Source organism: Schistocerca nitens, unplaced genomic scaffold, assembly GCF_023898315.1.
Source record: "Schistocerca nitens isolate TAMUIC-IGC-003100 unplaced genomic scaffold, iqSchNite1.1 HiC_scaffold_450, whole genome shotgun sequence".
NCBI classification, from domain to species: Eukaryota; Metazoa; Arthropoda; class Insecta; order Orthoptera; family Acrididae; genus Schistocerca; species Schistocerca nitens.
Genome location: NW_026045983.1, coordinates 243,739 through 264,080, shown reverse-complemented (window position 1 = coordinate 264,080; position 20,342 = coordinate 243,739). Strand labels below are relative to the sequence as shown.

General features: G+C 43.3%; 1 protein-coding gene across 1 annotated transcript in view; it reads right to left on the bottom strand.

Annotated features, from left to right (window-relative positions):
* Nucleotides 1–8,685: 8,685 nt before the first annotated feature.
* The window catches only part of LOC126232136 (uncharacterized), a 61,259-nt gene continuing 49,602 nt past the window's right edge, over nt 8,686–20,342 (bottom strand). The window contains exon 6 of the mRNA XM_049942444.1: nt 8,686–8,797. Within this exon, the coding sequence (XP_049798401.1) occupies nt 8,686–8,797 (112 nt within the window). The remainder of the gene's footprint in view (nt 8,798–20,342) is intronic.

The following is a 20,342-nucleotide window of genomic DNA, read 5'->3' as shown; positions in this document are numbered from 1 at the left end:
ATGAGTGTAAATGTTAAACTATTTACAACTCGTCTGATTGAACAGAAATAGCGATTGTGCTGACTAAATCAGAAAGTGTAACAGCTCTTTTCCACGCGCCAGCAAACGCGCTTCAGACCTTAATATGTGAACAAGACAGCAAAAAACAGTTTTCTTCTTTCAGAAGATGTGTCTCACGTAAACGTAGTGACAGGTGCCGTTTTAAGTCGCGTACGCACTAGGACGTAGGCTGGGGTGACTTAAATAGTCCCTTTTTTAACGAGGCCGCCCTTTTTCTCGTTCTGCATCCCGTTGTCCAGCAGGATATTCAACGGGTTGCCAAATACCCCGTTCCTTCGACATCAGGAGTAAACATTTTTTTGCTTCATTTTGTGTTTTGTATTTATTTTAACATCAATTTAGCATCACAGACATGGTTTTTTAATATTTTAATGAGTCTTGGAACGAAGAAGCTGTATTTTGGTCACCGCATGAGGAGAGGTCCGAACAGGAGATTTTCCGTCATCGTGCTCACTGCTAGTGGCGTATGAATGACCTTGGCGACTTGTATCGATGATTTGCTACTGCAGAAATGGACAGATGTAACAAGTTTTCGTTGAAAGAACGTTATAGGGCTATCAATGTTCAATTGTATTTGGAATTACGAATTAGTTATTCGCTGTTTATGACAGATTTGTAGTAGATGCAACCGGCACGATGTCCTCGGAGTTTTACAGACAACAATGAGAAGTAGACAACAATTGAAACACTGGGTTCGGAGAGCTCGCCTTAGTGCGCTCCATTGTTGTTTCCTGCATGTGTAACTAACTCGTGCCCGTTAATACGAGAAAAAGAAAGTGTTCTTCCTCTAAAACCATGAAGGAAGAGTCCCCTTTCTTTAAGAAAAGCACGACTGTACGAGGGTAGAATGTACGCCGCGTCGTTTGGTATTTTTCACTGAACATTGGGGACATGTCGACAAAACGCAGCGCACACAGTTTCTGCAAGAATTTCTAGCAGCATAACTTTTTTGTAACTACGCATAAACTACAAACAGAGGAACAGAAAAGTTCCACTACGGAAGAAGTGCTGTTTGGGTTCCATACCGCGAAACACGGTCGTTCTTTCCGTTCTACGGCCTGCATGGCTCTTCTTATCAGAGACGAATTTGAGAACAACTACACAAAATGCGAGTCGATCTTCATGAACGTTTTATAGCCATACAAATTGCGCGAAGTTCACGCAGAATTTGAGTCCTAATGTTCAAATGTGTGTGAAATCTTATGGGACTTAACTGCTAAGGTCATCAGTCCCTAAGCTTACACACTACTTAAACTAAATTATCCTAAGGACAAACACACACACACATGCCCGAGGCAGGACTCGAACCTCCTGCGGGACCAGCCGCACAGTCCATGACTGCAGCGCCTGAGACCGCTCGGCTAATCCCGCGCCAGAATTTGAGGATACTTATAGTACGTCTGTGTGAGTGATAGCTGAGGCATGAAATCACAAAATCTTGAAGCTGGTGACAATCCTAACTAGATAATTCATTCATACAAAAGTTGTTCAATCCAACGTAATACATCTTCAGAACGTTAGTCGAGAAATGGCGGAATTATTAGCTAGCTTGAGTCTGGATATTTTAAAAAAGAAAAATATGGTTGACAAGATTGTCACATTTTGTACAAATGACTGCAATACCAAATTTGGTGAATACAAGAGGGCAGGAATAAACAATGGTTATTCCAAACTTAACAGTGTTCTCGAGATTAACTTTCAAGGCATTGGTTGTGCAGTCCATGTGGTACAAGTGGAGATCAAGGGCAGAATTAACATAGAAAAAGTAGTGAATTAAATTTTTCAGTATTTTGACATTTACATTCGCTGTGTGTATGGGGACTCAAATCATTCCGTGGTTTCGGTGATACAGAATACAAACAAGTTCTAGGTAGTATTAACACTAGATGGTTGTCATTGTTGCCGGGTGTTACAAGAGTTATTGATATGCATGAACCTTTGAAATCTTATTTTCTCTCTCAAGATAGGTGTCCCAAATTGCTGAAACAATTTGAGAACCCACAGACACGTCTTCGGCTTTATTTCACACAAAGCTAATGAAATGTTTTCAAAAATTGGAAAGAACCACAGTTCCGCAATCAGCTGAAGAGTTGGAGCTGTCAATTGTAATTAACTTGAAAAAGAAAGGCATTTTCAGTCTGGTACGGGACAGTTGTCAGTTCATTTTATGACACTTTCGTGACTTGTTTAGAAAAGTGAACTTCTCCGTTTCAACCTCTGAAATCATTTCATTGGGTAACACTGAAAATTTCCGTTTCTTGGGCTTAACTTTTAAATTGTATGATAAATCTTGAGACAGTAGACTGATGTGCAACATTTCAGATGAGATTGGATGCGTGAACAACATTGTATCCCAGAAACTTGAGGAATTGGAAAAAAACTAATTTGGAAACAAGTAAGTCATGGTGTGATGGATTTCATACACTTCAAATCACAGGTACTGCATGTAGAAATGTAGAGACACATGGGAGTTTTGCTCTCGCTTCACCAGGCAGAAATGCTGTTGTGGAAAGTGTGTTTTCAACTGTGAATTCCATTTGGATAGATAAGAAAAACCGTTTTACCACTAAACTGTTGCAGCAATTGGAATGGTTAAGACTCATTATGCAGATTTTATCTGCAACAAGTTCTGGAATCTGCTATTAACCAAGTCAAAGCTTTTGAAAGATATTAGTCTTCTGACAAGCACAAAGTTAGTTCAGATGGTTCAAAGGGCTCTGAGCACTATGGGACTTAACCTCTGAGGTCATCAGTCGCCTAGACTTAGAACTACTTACACCCAACTAACCTAAGGACATCACACACACACCCATGCCCGAGGCAGGATTCGAACCTGCGACCGTAGCAGCAGCGCGGTTCCAGACTGAAGTGCCTAGAACCGCTCGGCCACAGCGGCTGGGACAATGTTAGTAGCAGTGTTCGTGATACAGAAGGTAAACGGTTTACATATTTTTGATGTCTACATTTGAGTCCATTTGTTAGAAAACGTTTAATCAGTTTCTGAGTATTTAGCATTGTAATCAGTTCTTGGAAAAACAATTACGTGTCATAGGGTGCTCTGCCATTATAAGCCTGTTTCGAAGTGTTAAATTATGAGCCTTTTCGTGTGTATAAACTTTAGCTTTTATTTATTTTAGTAAAGCGATTCAGCCATATATGCAGAATATTTTCTTTTTGCCTAGTGTCCCGATTTGTTCCGTTTTTTTTTATCCCAGTTTTTCGCAAGTGTCCCGTTTTCTCACTTGGAAAATCTGGTCACCCTAGCCTAGGCCAACGAATGGCAGCAACCGCTCCGTTGGCCGACGAAGCGGCTGGCCTCGGTTGCGATTCGGTCTACGTTTGGTTGGCGTTGGAATCCCACAGCTAGTGGTCACGCCTGTTCGTGTTCGTGGATTCAGCAGCGATTAGTTGTGTCTCTGGAACTGGTGTGTATTTAAGTTTTTGAGGGTATCCACAGGTCGCACTGAGTATGTTTTATTGCCTGCTCTCGTTCTTTAATTCAAGAAGAACGCCATCAGTAACTCTGGATTTTGTAGTTCAGGTACAGTATTTGGCCGTTATACTACGTTCATCGTAAGAATAAACCTGATGTAATCGTTACACCATGTATTTCTCCGCTTTTCCTGAAATCTCATCGAGTTGCGTTTCACATGGAGCGAAAGCCGAGCTGACTAGAGTAGAAAAAAAATGGTTCAAATGGCTCTGAGCACTATGTGGCTTAACTTGTGAGGTCATCAGTCCTCTAGAACTTAGAACTACTTAAACGTAACTAACTTAAGGACATCACAAACATCCATGCCCGAGGCAGGATTCGAACCTGCAACCGCAGCGGTCGCGCGGTTCCAGTCTGTAGCGCCTAGAACCGCTCGGCCACTCCGGCCGGCGACTGGAGTACAGTCAAGTACGATGATAAGGATACGTTTTGCGCTGTGCGTTACGCGAACATCGACTGAGCGACAGAACGGGACAACAGCTTTACCACCGCGTTTAACTTTGACAGCACTAACCTGCACTGATTTGAACGTTGCAGTTAAATCGTAAGAAGGGACGAGCACACAAATAGTGTAGCTTCGAATGTCATTTAATTTTTAAAGAGAATGTAATACTATTTAGCTATAGTCCAGCAATACCGCATGTTTCTTAGGGGACCAGACAGAAAGCATAACACGCGCTCGTTCTTAGCTTACATAGTGTTGTAATTAAAAACAGGAGTGATGGAAATTCCTAACTTGAACGCAGGGTAATCGATCTGCGTGAGATATGTGTGACGCAAAAGTGTATTCTAAGGATTTCACCATACAGTTAAATACTGAAGCCACGGAACGTATTACTTACGGTCAGTCGCCTGGTGTTCTCTCAATTCCTCCCGTATGCGAATCCGAGAAAGGCGTTTCAGTACTGGGCCTGTCATCAACCACGTTGGTAACGACTCGATCAACAACAGAACTCACATCCCGTCACAAGCGCGACAGCGAGCGCAAGTGGAGATTGCAAAATTCGTAATTTACCTGCAGCAGTACCTGCAACACAAGCGCCATTGTCTCACACTGCTCCGCACACTTGTAACAACACACCGATGTCTCGTAATGCCGCACGTTTAACATCCATCTCCGCCGGTGAAGGGTTGCTTCGAAATAGGCAGTTTGCCACGTATTCGTCAGACGGAAAGCGGATGAACCAGGTGGATTTTATCAGTGCGTTCCACAACGGGATGGAGGCTCAAAAGATAAGATTTGTTGTTGGTTACACCCAAGGTGACGTTCTTTTGTGGGCCACTGAAATGGCGGAACGTTGTCACAGTTACGAGCAATCTGGACGCGCTTGTGTAAGTACTGGTTGGAAGGCGTTTAAGGAAGATTAAGACGAAGTCTTTAAACCGACTGCATTTAGTGGCAAGCTTGAAAGCTTGCAGGGTTATTTCGAAGAGTATTTAAGTAAGACCACATGTTGGACAATTCCCATATCACAGGTGAATGTATTGAAGATATTGAAGAGCCGACTTCCGCCACACGTAAGGGAAAAACCACATCAGAACACAACACGATACTGAGTACTTTTTGTCAGTTTTGGATTCCATCGACTTGATTTATGAAGAGGCGCCACGGCAACATAGATAAAGAAACACCGCATCCCGTCTTTGGAAACTAACCTCTAAATAATAATGTTACTACGCAACAAGTACGGCAACCATACCCGACACAGTACATACAAAAAGGGAATGGATTTGGTAATGAAAATGGGGAAAACAAAAGATTTAGGCGAGGTTGTCAGAACAATAGGAACAATTAGAACGGGCAAGCGAACTACGGTCCGCCAGTACAGGGCTGTATTCTGTCAGTGAACTGAAGAGCGAGCGAGCGAGTCCCCACTGTGCCTACCCAGCTACGTCACGAGGCGCTTCTACAGGCTGTAGTGCCGGCCCTGCCGCGGCGCGCGCTTCATATCTGTGGCGACGCCGTCTACAGACACGTCCCGGCGGCGTTTATTTTTAGATAAATAATGAATACAAAAGACGATAGCTTCTTCCGAAACACAACATTATAGAGTAAGTAATATTAACATAAGAACGGAAGTCAGGATTCTGATACAAACACAGAACCGAATGCCTGTTCATGTGAATGTATCTTCCCTCTACTGCTATTCGTAAAACGAACCCAGTATAGTGCAATCAATCTGTAGAATGTAAGGATTGTTCTTATTTCGTGTTTCTACTAAAAGCTAGAGATTTTCTTTGAAGGGTTCCGTCGAAACTTGACAATTCTTGCAAAACGAAGAGTGTTTAAATAGTAAGGAGAAATTTATAATTCCGCTTGTTGTATTAGTCCTATGTCTGAAAAGTATGTGTATAATGTTATGCATATTGGGTATTTATTCTATTGTCAGCTGTCAAAAACGTTACATGTATTTTGGTAGTATCAAGGATTATTTGTTTTGTATATAAATAGATTAGAGAATATATATTAAATTTTGTTATAAGAATGGAATAAAGTGTATCAAATTTTTAGTATATTGCCAACAGGCCTTAAAAGACAGCGGATTTACTAGCATGGATGAGATTAAAAATACACAGTTAGAAAACCTATAAACTAACCCGAAGAAACCGTTCCAAATTTGTTTCGGTAATTGGAAAAGTCACCGGCATAAGTGTGGAGTATGTATTGGGGAATATTTTGAAGAGGTTAACATTGCTGTAGATTAACAAATAAAGTTCTTACCAAAAACTAAAAATTAATATGTGAACGGAACTCTTATGTCAAGCTTTTGACATAGAAGTCCAGAATCTGTGTACAAGTGTCGAAGGAAATTTTAGCAGTGTTTAGCGTAGTTATTGCGCTTTTAAGCAATATGTCTTAGAACTAGTTGACTAGTAACCGAGATAGAGATTTAGCGACAGAATATATTCAAATGCTGGCGTTCCCTAAGCATCAAAGGATTTACGTGATTAAATCACATTCTAAATTAATTAATTTTATCATAAAGTTCTTAAATTATTACTGATTTTGTGCAACTAGTGATAAAGGTATTTATTGCTTTGAATCACATTTGACTGTATTTATCTTGGAAAACTGTTTAACACTTCTATTACCATGTAGTACATTTCTACCAAAAGAAACTTTATAGTGTATGAGCAGAGTCACGCTTGAAAGAATACACAACGTATTTGTTAAGAAATTACTTATCGCCCTATTTACGTACATCTTATTTTAGATGTCACCATCAACAGTGTCACTGTCACTATCATTGTCATCGTCGTCGTCATTTTCTAAATTAATAACTATGGCGTCTAGTAGGCCTTCAATAATCCCATCCTTAACCCAGTAGTCTCAAGTGTCTCCACGTCGAGGCATTATGCACTCCTGTCAACTTGAGTTATCGTTTCAAAACCTGTAACAGTTGGGACAAGTGTTTGTATATGCTTTTTTCGGTTACTGCAAAATTTAGTTTGTAATAAAAGACGGAATCTCGGAAAACTGCTTCATACCTTCTTTTACCAACTGCAGCAACTTCGTCTTGTAAATATCTCCAAGGAAATTTGTTCCTCTGAGAAAATTTTTGAGTTTTATCCACGCCATTTCAATTGGATTTGAATCACAGTTTTATGGTGGAAGTCGCAGCACAGTCTGCCCATAAGCTTCAAGTATTTTATTAATTGCAAATAATTTGTCTTCCAGGTTATGTTGTTTAATTAAATCAAATAATTTTGTTTTTATCATTGACAAATCATCTTCCAACTCATTTTTTAATAATCATTCAATCATTTCCCTTTTATTCGAGGACCTAGTCGGAGCTTTGTTTTTCTCCTTGTTGTGACTTGAAGTGTTGTCCATTACAAAAACGAAGTTCGGTGGCAGATTCAGAATTACTTTAGTCGATATACAATTTGAAACATTTTCGTAGTTCATTTGCCCACGGTAATCCCCTGTTGCATATCCTGCTTTATAAATTAACTGTGCGTTGGATTAAAACCCATCTTTTTACTCAATATTGACCACTATAATCCTGTTGCTTCAGCTAACATTGTCGATAATGCTATCAACGCAAGGGCCCTGCCAAGATTTTCTGTAAGTAATATTGTTGTCCACCCAAGTTTCATCAATATAAAACAAATTTTCTACCTAGCTCCCTTAATTTCCTCACTTGGTTTGGGTACTAACATCGCCGGTCAATTATATCCGTTCTCTCTATCGGAATCTTTCGTTTATTTATAGATCTTTTCCAAGTAAATCCCATTTCACGCAGTGTCTTATGTAAGACATCTTTCTGCAAAAGAAAATAGATTTTTTTTTCACGGCAGTAAGTAATGTCCGTAATGTCGGCATTATTTTTTTGTTTATGTGAAAGTCCTCCATCGTTTGTCGAATGAACGATTTTGTGAAACTGCCTATAACGAACTCCCAAAATTGTGGCGGTTCCAGTAAACCACGCAGTTTATTTTCGCGTTTCTTCCTTCTGCGTCCTATTGTGGCGAGGCTGACGTTTGCATAAATTGCAGCCCTCTGACTGGGACTGGTAATATTAGCCAACAGTTCTTTTTGTGCCGCCTCTTCAACACATGATGTTGTAACATTAGAGACGATCGAACGCACGTTACTCCATAAATACCTCCTCTTCTCCAAACTCTGCACATTTTCTTGCAATGCAGGGTAATTATCCATCACTTCCGGATAGCGAAGAATATCAGTAAGCATACAGAACTAACTGTCTGACACTGGCAACTAAGATCCTACCAACAGAACGACGTCTATCACCGCACGCCGATCTACTGCGCTAGGCAGGTAAGGGGCAACTGACTTTGGGTGGCCCTGTAGGCCAGTGGCAGGGTTCGTCTGGGAAAGGCCACTTCCCCCACCAAAAGGGCTGCTCGCTCTTGAGTTTACAGACAGTGTCTTATGTAAAACATCTTTCTGCAAAAGATCCGCCGCCAGTTACGTGGTAACAGCCAGCCGATGCTGTGGCAAGCGGTCGGGTACAATCGAATGCCGCGCGCTGTGCCTCAGCCCACTTTCGGACAACATAATAGCGCGAACTATAATTTCACAACTACGAATTCAGGCGAAACTGGGTCACCCGCAGCCAGTGACACCAATTGGCGTAACACAACACACACCGTACATCTCGCTGAGATTACTCCAGTCCGGTGACTGGAGGTGAACGCTCCTGCACCGGGGTTCCAAACTCCAACCGGTCGCAGTGAGAGCCCACGCTGCTGACCAGGTAGCGCGTGCGGCCAGTACACCTGTAAACACATGTTTTGTGAGATGCGACGAACAAGGTGACTGACAGGAGGAGGAAGTTCAGGAACAGTTGTACGAAGAGCAGGTACACGCAGTTACAAAGACAACGATATCTGACATAGAGGTACACTTAGTTCTAGGCACAGGTGCAACGACTGAACTTTTCCAAGAGTTAAAGAAAAAGAGGTAAAATTCCCATGTTCCCAGTGCAGAACGGTAGAATACAGACGGCCAATGGAAACAAATCCAAAGTAGTGAAGTTACAAGCACTTATGCCATTTAAAATAGGACACTTTGGTCAAATGTCATTTCCTCATCATTGACAAGTTAATAGGGGATGGACAGGTTTACGACATGAGACGCAAATTGACATAGAAAATGGTAAATGCTACTTCAGTGTAAGTGAAGAGGTATTTTCTGTCGATTTAATAAAAATGTCAGACAAGAAGGTCAGTCAGAAGGAGGAGTCTGATGTGGCAGTTCAATTTGTATTTCCTACTGTATTAATTTGTAAACAGTCGCTATAATGAACAAGTGCAAACAAGTTCAAACCAGCATTGGAGACGAATTTGCTTATCTAGAAAGCTACTTATGATAGTTTACATGTATTCTAGAATCGACAGACCTCCGACTGGCATACAAAGAAAATGCATTTGGCACCCTAAACATTCCGTCGTTTTAGGAAGTTAAAGAATTTCAGGGGCATGATTTTTGTTTGGCTCTAGCTTTAATGAGCTCTAAAAGCAGCGATGTGTATGTAACCGTTTGCAACTCTGTCGCTTATGTATATTATGGCCTAAACATGTGTTTTAGGAGCTGACTGCTTGACATGTTTTCCTTAATATGGCATCTTCTATTGAGACGTGGTGCTGTGGCCCTTTACATATTCCGGCCACATATTAAAAGAGTGTTACAATTGTGATGATAACGGAAAGAGAAAAATTTGTTGTTATTATTTTATCTAGTGTTATTAAGAGCTTAAAGAGTAACTCTGCAGCTTCTTTGTGACAGTACTTCATTAACTAAAGACCACGGCAGTCGTCACTATGGTGACGTCATAACACACAGACTCGCTTCTCATTCATTACGAACGGTTCTGCACTGCCACATATCCTAGCCCTGGAATCGAGTGAGCAGGGCCTTTTTGTTCTCACTAGAATAATACATTAATTACTCTAAAAAAATCCATGCTTTTCTGAAGAGATGATTTTTTCCTTTTAATACGACACTTTTTTTCTAGCACAGCTATTAACTCACTTTGAAAGTGTCTAAATGGTCGATATCTCTCCGATCGTGTCTAACTCACCAGAGTACAGCTTGTGTTCGCCTATACAAACGGATCACGTGCTCTCTGTTGGCAACATGCTAATAATATTCCTGCGGCGCCTTACATCTCGAAATTCTACCGTAGTCGGTTTTACATTTTTGGTATATATTAACACAATCCCACATTTTTTTTGAATGACCACGAAACAAAGTTGTCATTTTTATTTCATCTTATTAAACGTGCTATCCGTCGTGTTTCAACAGTCGACATCGCAAAGCTGCGATTTGTATATCTACGAGACTATCTCGAAGTCATTGCCCAATATGAGAGAAACCCATCTGCGGGACATTTGCGATGACAGAATTGTTGTCTTCCAATCTCCGGTTTCCCAGTAATGTACTTCCGTAGGGAAGCGTATCTGGTACTCAGTCCGTTTTTCTGAACATCAAATACAAGGGACTGCTACTACGTAGCACATAGGGCAGTCTTTCCAAGCCGATCTGCCAATAGCTGTTCTGTCTTATCACGCAAACTGTGTGATACCTATCCTGGAAATGTGCTTATAGCCACAGCCAGCCTCTCGCTCAGTGGCGAGGGCCACGGCAAACAGTGGCCGGAGACAAGACACCCCCTGACTCTGTGCACAGCGGTGTGAGTGTGTGTTCGCTCTCTGACAAGTTTTGTCGCCGTGCCTAAACGCCTGATGCTTTTTGGTGAAATGTGTCTGCAGCAGTGCCCATCTTCCATTTCTTTCCACAACAATCGTAATCCTGATCGCGTAACAAATCAGCTATGAACATTCCTCTACTCCCAATCTCCTCTTCGCGCTCCACCACATCATGACTCCACCGGCGTCTGCCAGGAATCCGTGCTCTCCACTGTTTGTTAATGTCTCCTCTTCATTTTACTCAAAGACTGATAGGTTCTCTTCGTCAAGGACAGCTGTATTGCAGAGACCATGCTTGTAAAAATTATGTATCACGGGACATCGACGTTTGTTGACCCTAGCAAAGCCGATTAATGCTTAACATATAACCACATGGTTAGAGAAAAACGGATTCCGAAATTTTCCTCATCTGAATGTTGTGTTCCGTGTTGTCCTCGTCTGTGTCGTACCGTTCATCTTGACTGCTGAGTAAAAAAAGAAATGGAAACTTGCAGCAGGTATTAGATACCTACATGGAGGACTTCAGGCAAATTTACCACATTTCAGTCAAAACTGTAAATAAATAGAACAAATGAGGGCAACTGGGCTAAGTTGTGTTTCATTGTCGGTGCATTGTCTCTCGTTTCACTAGTACCGATGCTGTAGCGGCTCATATGTTGGCCCATAATAATGTGACAGACGCTTTTGTCACGACATTTACACATTTACTACTTCGGTCGAGGGCTTTTTGTAATCAAGAAAGATATTTTACATCTTACATAGTAACACCTTGGTTAAACGTATCGCATTTTCTTTCACGTACTTACCGTCTACTTAATTATAAAGTTGTACGTTGATACCAACGCATTCCGTTATTTTGCCGTTTCCAGCAGTTTCTATGGACTCTTGAGAATTCGACTATCATTATCTCATTTGCTACGTTAATTAAGTGGTGACTAATTTTGTGACTCATTTTTCATTCACTTTGATCTTTTAAGACATCTTCAAAGATTAAACATGGACTTGTGATTTTCTTCATTTCTAAAGAAGTACTATCTGGTACGTCCGCTAAGTATGATAAAAGTGTATGTAATGTTTTAATTTTTTCTTGTTCTCATCCTGAAGACTGGCTAGTCCAGAGACTGTGTTCATGCGTACATTTTCTGTGAATTTCCTTTCATTTTGAGTAAAGATGTCCCTATGTCTTAAATTACGTTCCCGCATCGCGAAAGCAGCATCAGATCCGCATACCTAACGTGTACCGATTATGAGCACATTTAGATGTAAATCGCAAATGCAGATAGCAGTAATGTAAAAGTTGAACTTATTTTTTCGTTAACTTTCCGTCTCCTGCAACCGACACAGCTTTGTCGCTGCCTCAGCGACTGATTGTTGCTGTTTGCTCCGCGGAATGTTGGCAGTTTTAACTCTCCCGCGAGCATTGGCGGTTATATGAAGTAAATGAGAACGATAAAGATATTCACGTGCACGAGTTCATTACCGAAATGAGAGTGAATCCGTATTTGACGCGGCGACTACATTTATAAAATCAACCCACAGCACAAGGTCGCGTATCGCTCCAGTTGCCAGACGCGTGTCCACTCCCACATGTGGCTCACACTGACGGTCGCTGGCCAGTCTCTCCGTTGTAACGCACCCGCACACTTCCTGTTTCGCACTCCACACATTCGTGGATGGCCTCCTGTCTCAGCTGCCTCCAGCTCTACGCTTCTGAGAAGGAGGCGATTCTGTGAGAAAATCTCCCGAAAACAATGTGTAGAAATCGTCACAATGTTTTTATCCTAGCCAAATAACACATGTGATAGTTTTATTATGCTCACTTTGATGACACGCGTTGTACGGAATAGGAACAGCTGTAATGGGTGGAACGTATTTACACTCCATGGTTTTGAAGACATATATAATGGATAGAAAAATTGCTTTGGAGTCAAGGCGAAGTCTTAATCATCTAAGTAGGATTAGCGGATACGTTGTCTCTAGCCACTGCTTGTGAACATATAATAATCAAGTTGACAGCATCATCTGTTTTTTATGGTTGCACACAGTTTTAATCTGCCAGGAAGTTTCATATCAGCGCACACTCCGCTATAGAGCGAAAATCTCATTCTGGACTGATCTCCTTGTTGTTTTAATGTTACCCATGTAGTAACTGAGTTATCGAAAATTCCCCAAAACTCGCATTGTTATTGTGATGGCTATTCTTCTTACGTGGGACGACAGCAGACGTTTACTTATTCGATGAATTCCTTTTCATTGTGGGCTGTGACTCATTCTGTTGAATGCTTCCACAGTGACAATACCAAATATCGGTGTGGCAGGAGGCATATAGTTTTCTTGCAATTTCCTCAGCTATACATGTGACACGCTCTATTATGCTACAGGACATCCTAATAATGAGTTAGAGAATACGTTGTCGTGTCAAAAATCGTCGCCATTCGTAGAGTCTTAGATCTGACGACCGACGTACATCCCCACTTTCAACCCATACAAGGATTCTGAAACAGGATTGCTGCATAGCTTGTGCAGTCAACTGGCTTGACATTCTCCCTTTTGAAAGAGAGTCTCCAAATTTTCGTCACTGGCTAAATCGTAACGAGTTTTGTTTCACGTGTGTTTGTGATGGTCGGCAAGCACTTGCAGCTTAAGCTGACCCGACACCTCACCGCCGTGGAAACGCGTAAGAACATGTAGTCACCTACTTTAGAAAATTTACACTTAGAATTCTAAACACCTCGCTTCAGGCCTCGTTCTGGGATAAACAACTGTGACGTCATAACACGGACCTCGCGTCGTGTTTATTACGACCGACTCTGCAGCGCCACATATGCCGGCCCTACAATTGACAGAGCTTGTCCTTACACCCTTGTCACTAAGGCAAGGTCTAAGACGATTTCGAAACCTTTAAATTTGGGGTACACGTAATCGATCGTTTGGAACACCGCGGGTTACAAGCGTCAAACGTAGAGATTTCCGTCGCATTATTTTCTGCTCGGCATGCGAATCGCACAACCTCTGTTGGCAAAGTGTTTTCGTTCTAGCTGCTTCTGCCTCTGGGAAGTAGGCCTGCAACGTCTCACAATTTCTGGCCACGTACTTTAACAATTAGACTTGATGACGACAGAGGAGAGATGTATGATTAGTAGCTGCTCATGCGGAATTTAGAGTCCGCACTCCGCCTTGTTTTAATTCTCCGTAGTAGAAAACTACTAGGAATTGTAGTGAATATAAAGCTTGAAAACCACAGGACAATTACAGCAAAGACAACTGCTATGCTACAACCACTGCGTACCATTAAAATCTTTAATTTCTGTTTAGTACACTGACTTTATGTAGGAGAGCGTCTCTGGTACTCTGAACATTTCTGTGAATGACGGATACTACGTCTCTTCTGTTTCGTTCCGATCAGCGCTTCGATGTCAACATCGAACCTTAAAGTTCTGGAACGTATCCACACATGCGTCTGGAGGCAGTACTTAGCAGCTAACAGTGGTCATATACGAAGCTACGTTGCCTTCTGCTCGTAAGAAACTGGTAGCACCTGTTTGTTCCGACACATATGCTTATTCATCCCGCCACGTAGACGACAACATCACAGGGATTACGTTTCTCTTGTGCACAGATGTACACTGAGTGGAGAAAGAGAGAAGTCGCTTGATATCACCATATATCGACGTCTCACTCGTTCACCTCTCGCCGCGTGCTCTGCTTCCCTGGGAACTAAGGACGCCTCTGCAGTCAGTGACGGCAGCAAACTTTCGCTGTCGATCTCCGTTTCCAAACCAGAGACGCTATTAACTGAGGTCGCCCTGCTAACAAGGCGATGAAGCGATTTGACCATCTCGTTTAAATCTTCCGGTTTTAAGTTTCAGTGATGCGGAAAGAGACTGGAAGTGCATTGTCTTCTCTCCCTTAACCCACAGAAAACACAGTCTCCCGATTTACCAATAGAAAAGAAAAAAGCCTTCACCAAATCGTGTTTGGAATCGCATTTCTTTCGAGTTCGCTGGTGTGCAATTCATCAGCGTCAGATTAACGAACAATTAAAATCAGGCGGTGTTTATAAATTGCCGCTGAGAATTCCGTTACAGCTGGGAACGGGATTGCTCACAAAGGCAATCTTGCGTCAGACGCTGTCCGTGTCCGTGCCGAATTACACATGAGTAACAGATCGAGATGAGGACGAGAAACTCCACCGCCTCGTTTTCTTAGTTTTTCTTCGGGACCGTATTACTGCCGTCGTGCTGCCGGAGAAGCTGGCGATGTCTGCTGCACTGTTTCCACGCACGGAGACAATAAATTCCGGCGAATTTCTCTGTACTCAGTCAACGCTAAGACAATAGCCGCTTCCCATGCTGAAACTATGGTTGCAAAACGTGTTCTGTGCGGCGTCTCTGGTGACAGAAAATGCAAACCCCGGCCGGCCGCTGTGGTCGAGCGGTTCTAGGCGCTTCAGTCCGGAACCGCGCGACTGCTGCGGTCGCAGGTTCTAGTCCTGCCTCGGGCATGGATGTGTGTGATGTCCTTAAGTTAGTTAGGTTTAAGTAGTTCTAGGGGACTGATGCCCTCAGATGTCAAGTCCCATAGTGCTCAGAGCTATTTGAACCGATTTTGAGAATTCAGACTTAAAAGAACCTTCGCGCCCGGCCCAGGCAAATATTATAGAACCGTTACTTTTCATAATACATATATACCTGGCCTAGTACGCAAAGTCGGAAGTTCAATGAGCCTTTACGCGTACAATGATGTATACAGACGAGTCGGTACGCTGTAAAATTTGTAGCGAAATGCAGGAAGGCGTGCAAGGAAGCGACGCTTGGTGCAGCGGGTGGCAGTTAACCCTCAAAACAGACAAATGTGACGTGTTGCGAGTAATTACACTGGGAGACACTTTAGTGTGTGATTGCGAAATTACTGAACAATCAGTGGAAGCGGTCACTTCCGTAAAATGTCTTGGAATATGCGTGCGTAGCGATACGGAGTTAAATTAGAACGTAAAACTAATCTACATGTACAACATACTCCGAAAGTCAGCTGGCGGTGTGTGTCGGAGGGTGCCTCCTGTACCACTCACTGGTCCCCCCTCCCCCTCTCCAGTGGCGAATGGCGCCGGGAAGAACGACTACTGGCGAGCCCCTGCACTGGCTTGCATTTTCTCGTCGCGGTCCTATCGCGAGGTGTGTGTGGGAGGAAGCGACACGCCGTCCGATTCTTCCGGAAAGAGCTCCCCCGAGGTTTCAGTGGCGGCCCTCTCCGTGACGCACAGCACGGCCCTCTCGCAGCGTCTGGTGCTGGGGTTTGTTGTTTCCATCGCGCCGAGCAAACCGCCCCGCTCTCCGCTGGATCTTCCCCGCCTCTCCTGCCAGAACTACCCGGTCAGCGTCCCACACTGATGAACGGCAGCGAAGAACTGGCCGCACAAGCGCCTCGTAATCCACGACTTACATTTGCGTAAGATTCTCCCTACGAATCTGATCGGGGTCTGCTTTTCCTACTAATTGGTTTATATGGTCACTCCACGTAGGATCGCTCTGTACATTCTCTCCTAGATATTCTTCGGTACGTACTGTTCTCTCCGTAAGGAAGTCTCGTATCCTGTGGCAGATCTAGTCTGAAACTGGCGAAGCTCGTATCTGTTCACTCAGTGGCAGAGCGGGACGGTGTCAGATGCCTTCCTGCAGTCAGTGAACCTGAGCGCCCGTGTCTCATGGAGCAACAGGGCGAGCTGAGGTTCGCAAGGTCCCTTTCTGCGGAATCCATGTTCATTTTTACAGAGGAGATTTTTGCTATCCAAGAATCTCACAATACCTGAGCACAAAACATGTCCCATAACTCTACAACAGCCGGCCGGAGTGGCCGAGCGGTTAAAGGCGCTACAGTCTGGAACCGCACGACCGCTACGGTAGCAGGTTAGAATCCTGCCTCGGGCATGGATGTGTGTGATGTCCTTAGGTTAGTTAGGTTTAAGTAGTTCTAATTTCTAGGGGACTTATGACCACAGCAGTTGAGTCCCATAGTGCTCAGAGCCATTTGAACCATTTTCGAACTCTACAACAGATGGACATAAACGATACAGGTATACAATTATGTGCATCTGCCCCACGACCTTTCCTGCAAACGGGAATGACCTGCGCTTTTCTCCAGTCGCTATATACCCTTCGTTACTCTAGCGATCTACGATAACCTGCTGGTAGAAAGAGGGCAAATCTGATGCCAGACTGAGGTACATTGGAAGAATCCCCAGGAAATTTCATCCATCAACAGAGGCAGCACCTTACAAAAAGAACAACACACACACACCCATGCCCGAGGAAAGACTCGAACCTCCGGCGAGAGGGTCGCGCAATCCGTGACATGGCGCTTCTAACTACGCGGCCACTCCGAGCGGAGACCAATACTTGAAAAGTGCTCGTTAGACAGGACTGATAGATGAGACAGAGAAGAGTAGCGCGTTTCGTCACAGGTTCGTTTAGTAAGCGCGGAAGCGTCTCTGGGATGCTCTGCCAACTCCTGTGGCAGACACTGCAAGAGAGGCGTTCTGCGTCACGTTATGGTGTGCTGTTAAATTCCTGAGAGCGTACATCGCTGGAAGAGCCGACCAGTGCATTACCTGCTCCTAGGTTGTATCTCGCGAACAGGCCACCAGGATAAAACTGTGGAGGCTCAACAGCAATCGTTCCTCCCGCAAACCATACGCGTCTGGAACAGGAAAAGGGGGAGGCGGCACCGGTTCACAAACCACCCTCCGCCATACACCGTGAGCTGGCTTCCGGAATGTACTTTAAATGGAGACGTAGAGTAGCAGGCCTGTGGTTTCCCTCATAAAACACCTCTCCTCACTTGTTAGTAGTTCGTAATTTTCTTTAACACACCGAACCAAAATTAAGTGAAAATGACACAGTTTTATTTTTAACTGAGCACGGTGTGCAGTTCTAGATAGTAACTGTTGTGGAAAATGACGCCATATCAGTAGTTAGCATTCTTTGTATCCGAGGTCGCCAGTCACAATTTTTCTCTTTTTTCAAACTGTGATTGCTCGTCGATAACAAACTTGGGAAGGAAGTGGACGCAACGTAGGGCTCTTGTCGCTCTGCCCAGTTGTTTGGTGAGCTGTCTGTTTATGCAGAATCTTGCATGTAAATGCGATCAACATCTGTCCGAATAATGTGCTGTATTGGATCCCTATACGGTTCCGTTTGAATACAATAACTGCTCTCCTCAAAAACAGTCATAAACGTAGCTATTTTCAGTTACGTAAATAAACAAAATTTAAACTCTAGTCGAGCCACCTTATACGGTATCAGTGCCGCCCCAGAACCTGACGGTGCGTCACGAGACTCCAGTGTGACGTCACCGCCCACCCCAGCCTCTGGCTGCAGTCCCTGTGAGACGCTGTCCCTCTTCTAAGCAGAAACATTTTCACAAACTACACCACGCATTCATCACTTACATGTCTCTACACTGACGAGTCCATAAGAAACAAATTATAACCACGAAACAATTGGTGCGTCAGATAAACTTAAGTTTTTCTCTCTAAGTTAATTGCAAGTCGAGTTACAGCAGTTTGGTTTTGTACCGTACGTTTTCGGACACCCTGCAGACCACACTACTAGATTGTATAAGGAATTGGCGCGAATCGTGAATGTATTTAATCTCAGAAAGCTGTGTCCCACCTAGCGCAAACACATCTGCTACGGCAGAACTACTGTCTGCTTTCTCATTAATACACTAAAGTTTTCTGAGGAATCTCGCCTGGTACTGCCACCATGTCAATGAATGACGCATACTAAGGAACGACTCTCGTTTAGCCCACACCGGTAGTTGCACATAAACATTCCAACTTCAGCCAAGAGGCATTATTTGGACGCTTTACGCTTAAGCAACACCGGAAACAGATGAAATTAAGCTACGTTCTAGTGAGAAGAAACTGATGGCACCCGTTTGTTGCGACAGATTATGTTCACTACCTGCTGAACATGCACCACCGCGTCACAGACGAAACGTTACCGTGTGACGTAGGTACATACTGAAACCGTAAAGAAAAGAGTGCTTCACATCCCTATTTACTCTTTGAACGGATATGCGCTTAATGATGTAGTGACGCTGTTCATCTTTCATCTGAGGCTCTTATTTGGTTTGGACGCAGCGTGTAATCCTGGCGGATTGGAGGACGATGTTATTCTTACAGCTGAGTCCTGGCATTCGCCTTATGAGTGGGTTAAAACCTTCCTTTAAAAAAGCATCACCTGCGATTGTTTGTCGATCGTTATGGCATTTTGTGTCCTGTTACATTGTACTAGTAGTCTTTAAGACCAATGCTTAGGAACTAATCTCTAGTATGATACGAAGGATTTGTAAGATAACTTTGTAAGTCAGACGTAAGTGCTATGTTATGTAGGAGAAACTGCTGTCTGAATGGTGTAGTGATATATGTCTTTGTATAGTCAGTAGCATAGCTACATCATATTTATAATTTCTGCTGTCATGACATCACATAGGTTTTGTTTTTTGCTAATGTAGTTATGTCAGTTATATCTCACTGAAGGTAATATTACAGATAGGGAAGTGGTCATGGATGTAAATGAGGTGGGAGATGTAACTGTGCGAGATCAAATTTGACAGTGTTCTGAAATATCCAAGTCGAAACGAGGCCCAGGGAGTAAACAGTCTTCTGGCAGGATTACAGGCAGCCTCGGGAGAGCCGGCCACGGCGGGGCTCTCCCACCTGTTGTGCCCGGCGTATGAGATAGTCGAAGTACCCACAGACCTTAAGAAGAATGTAATGTTATCAGTTCCAAAGAAAGCAGTTACTGGTAGGTGTGAAAATTACTGAAATATCGGTTTAATAACTCATCGTTCTAAAATACTAACACAGATTCTTTACAGAAGAATGAAAAAACTGGTAGACGCTGACCTCAGGGAAGGTAAGTTTGGATTACCGAGAAACGTGGGAACATGCGAGGCGCAACTTGACCAAATGGAGGGTCGGTTGGTAGGACACGTTCCGAGACGTCGACAGGTAACCAATTTAGTTTTGAAGTGAAGTGTGGGTGAAAATCGTAGAGGAAGACCAGGTGGTGAATACAGTAAGGAGATTGGGATGGATGTGGGCTGCAGTATGTACTTGGAGATGAAGAGGCCTGCAAGTTATACAGTAGAATGGAGAGCTATTTTTAAAACCAGTCTTCACACTGAGGGGCGGAACAACATCTCTCTGTTTTATAACATCTTATTTTCCAGTTGGTGTATTTCTTCATTGTTTATAACTGACTGTCAGAGTACCTCTGAAGATGACGTGAGGAATACATATTTAGTTAAAGTAGGAGTAGTTGAAGATCACAGGTTGGTGCTGAAGGATAGATTTCGTGGATCCACTGTATTTTAATCTACTCGACTTGCTTAGCGATGGTTCCTGCTTGTTTGTGAAGGGGCTGACCTGCTCGTTAATTCTGCCGCATGTCGGGCCGCGACAACAGTACGCAGTGTCATCTGTGTACAGGGCTCTTCTTTCGTTCCTCGACCTTTAGCGATGTCAGCCGTGTTGTTGGTGTGTAGCAGTGGAGACGTGACTGTCCCACGTGACGTCGCTGCGGCTGGCTTACTTGTCGAATGGTGA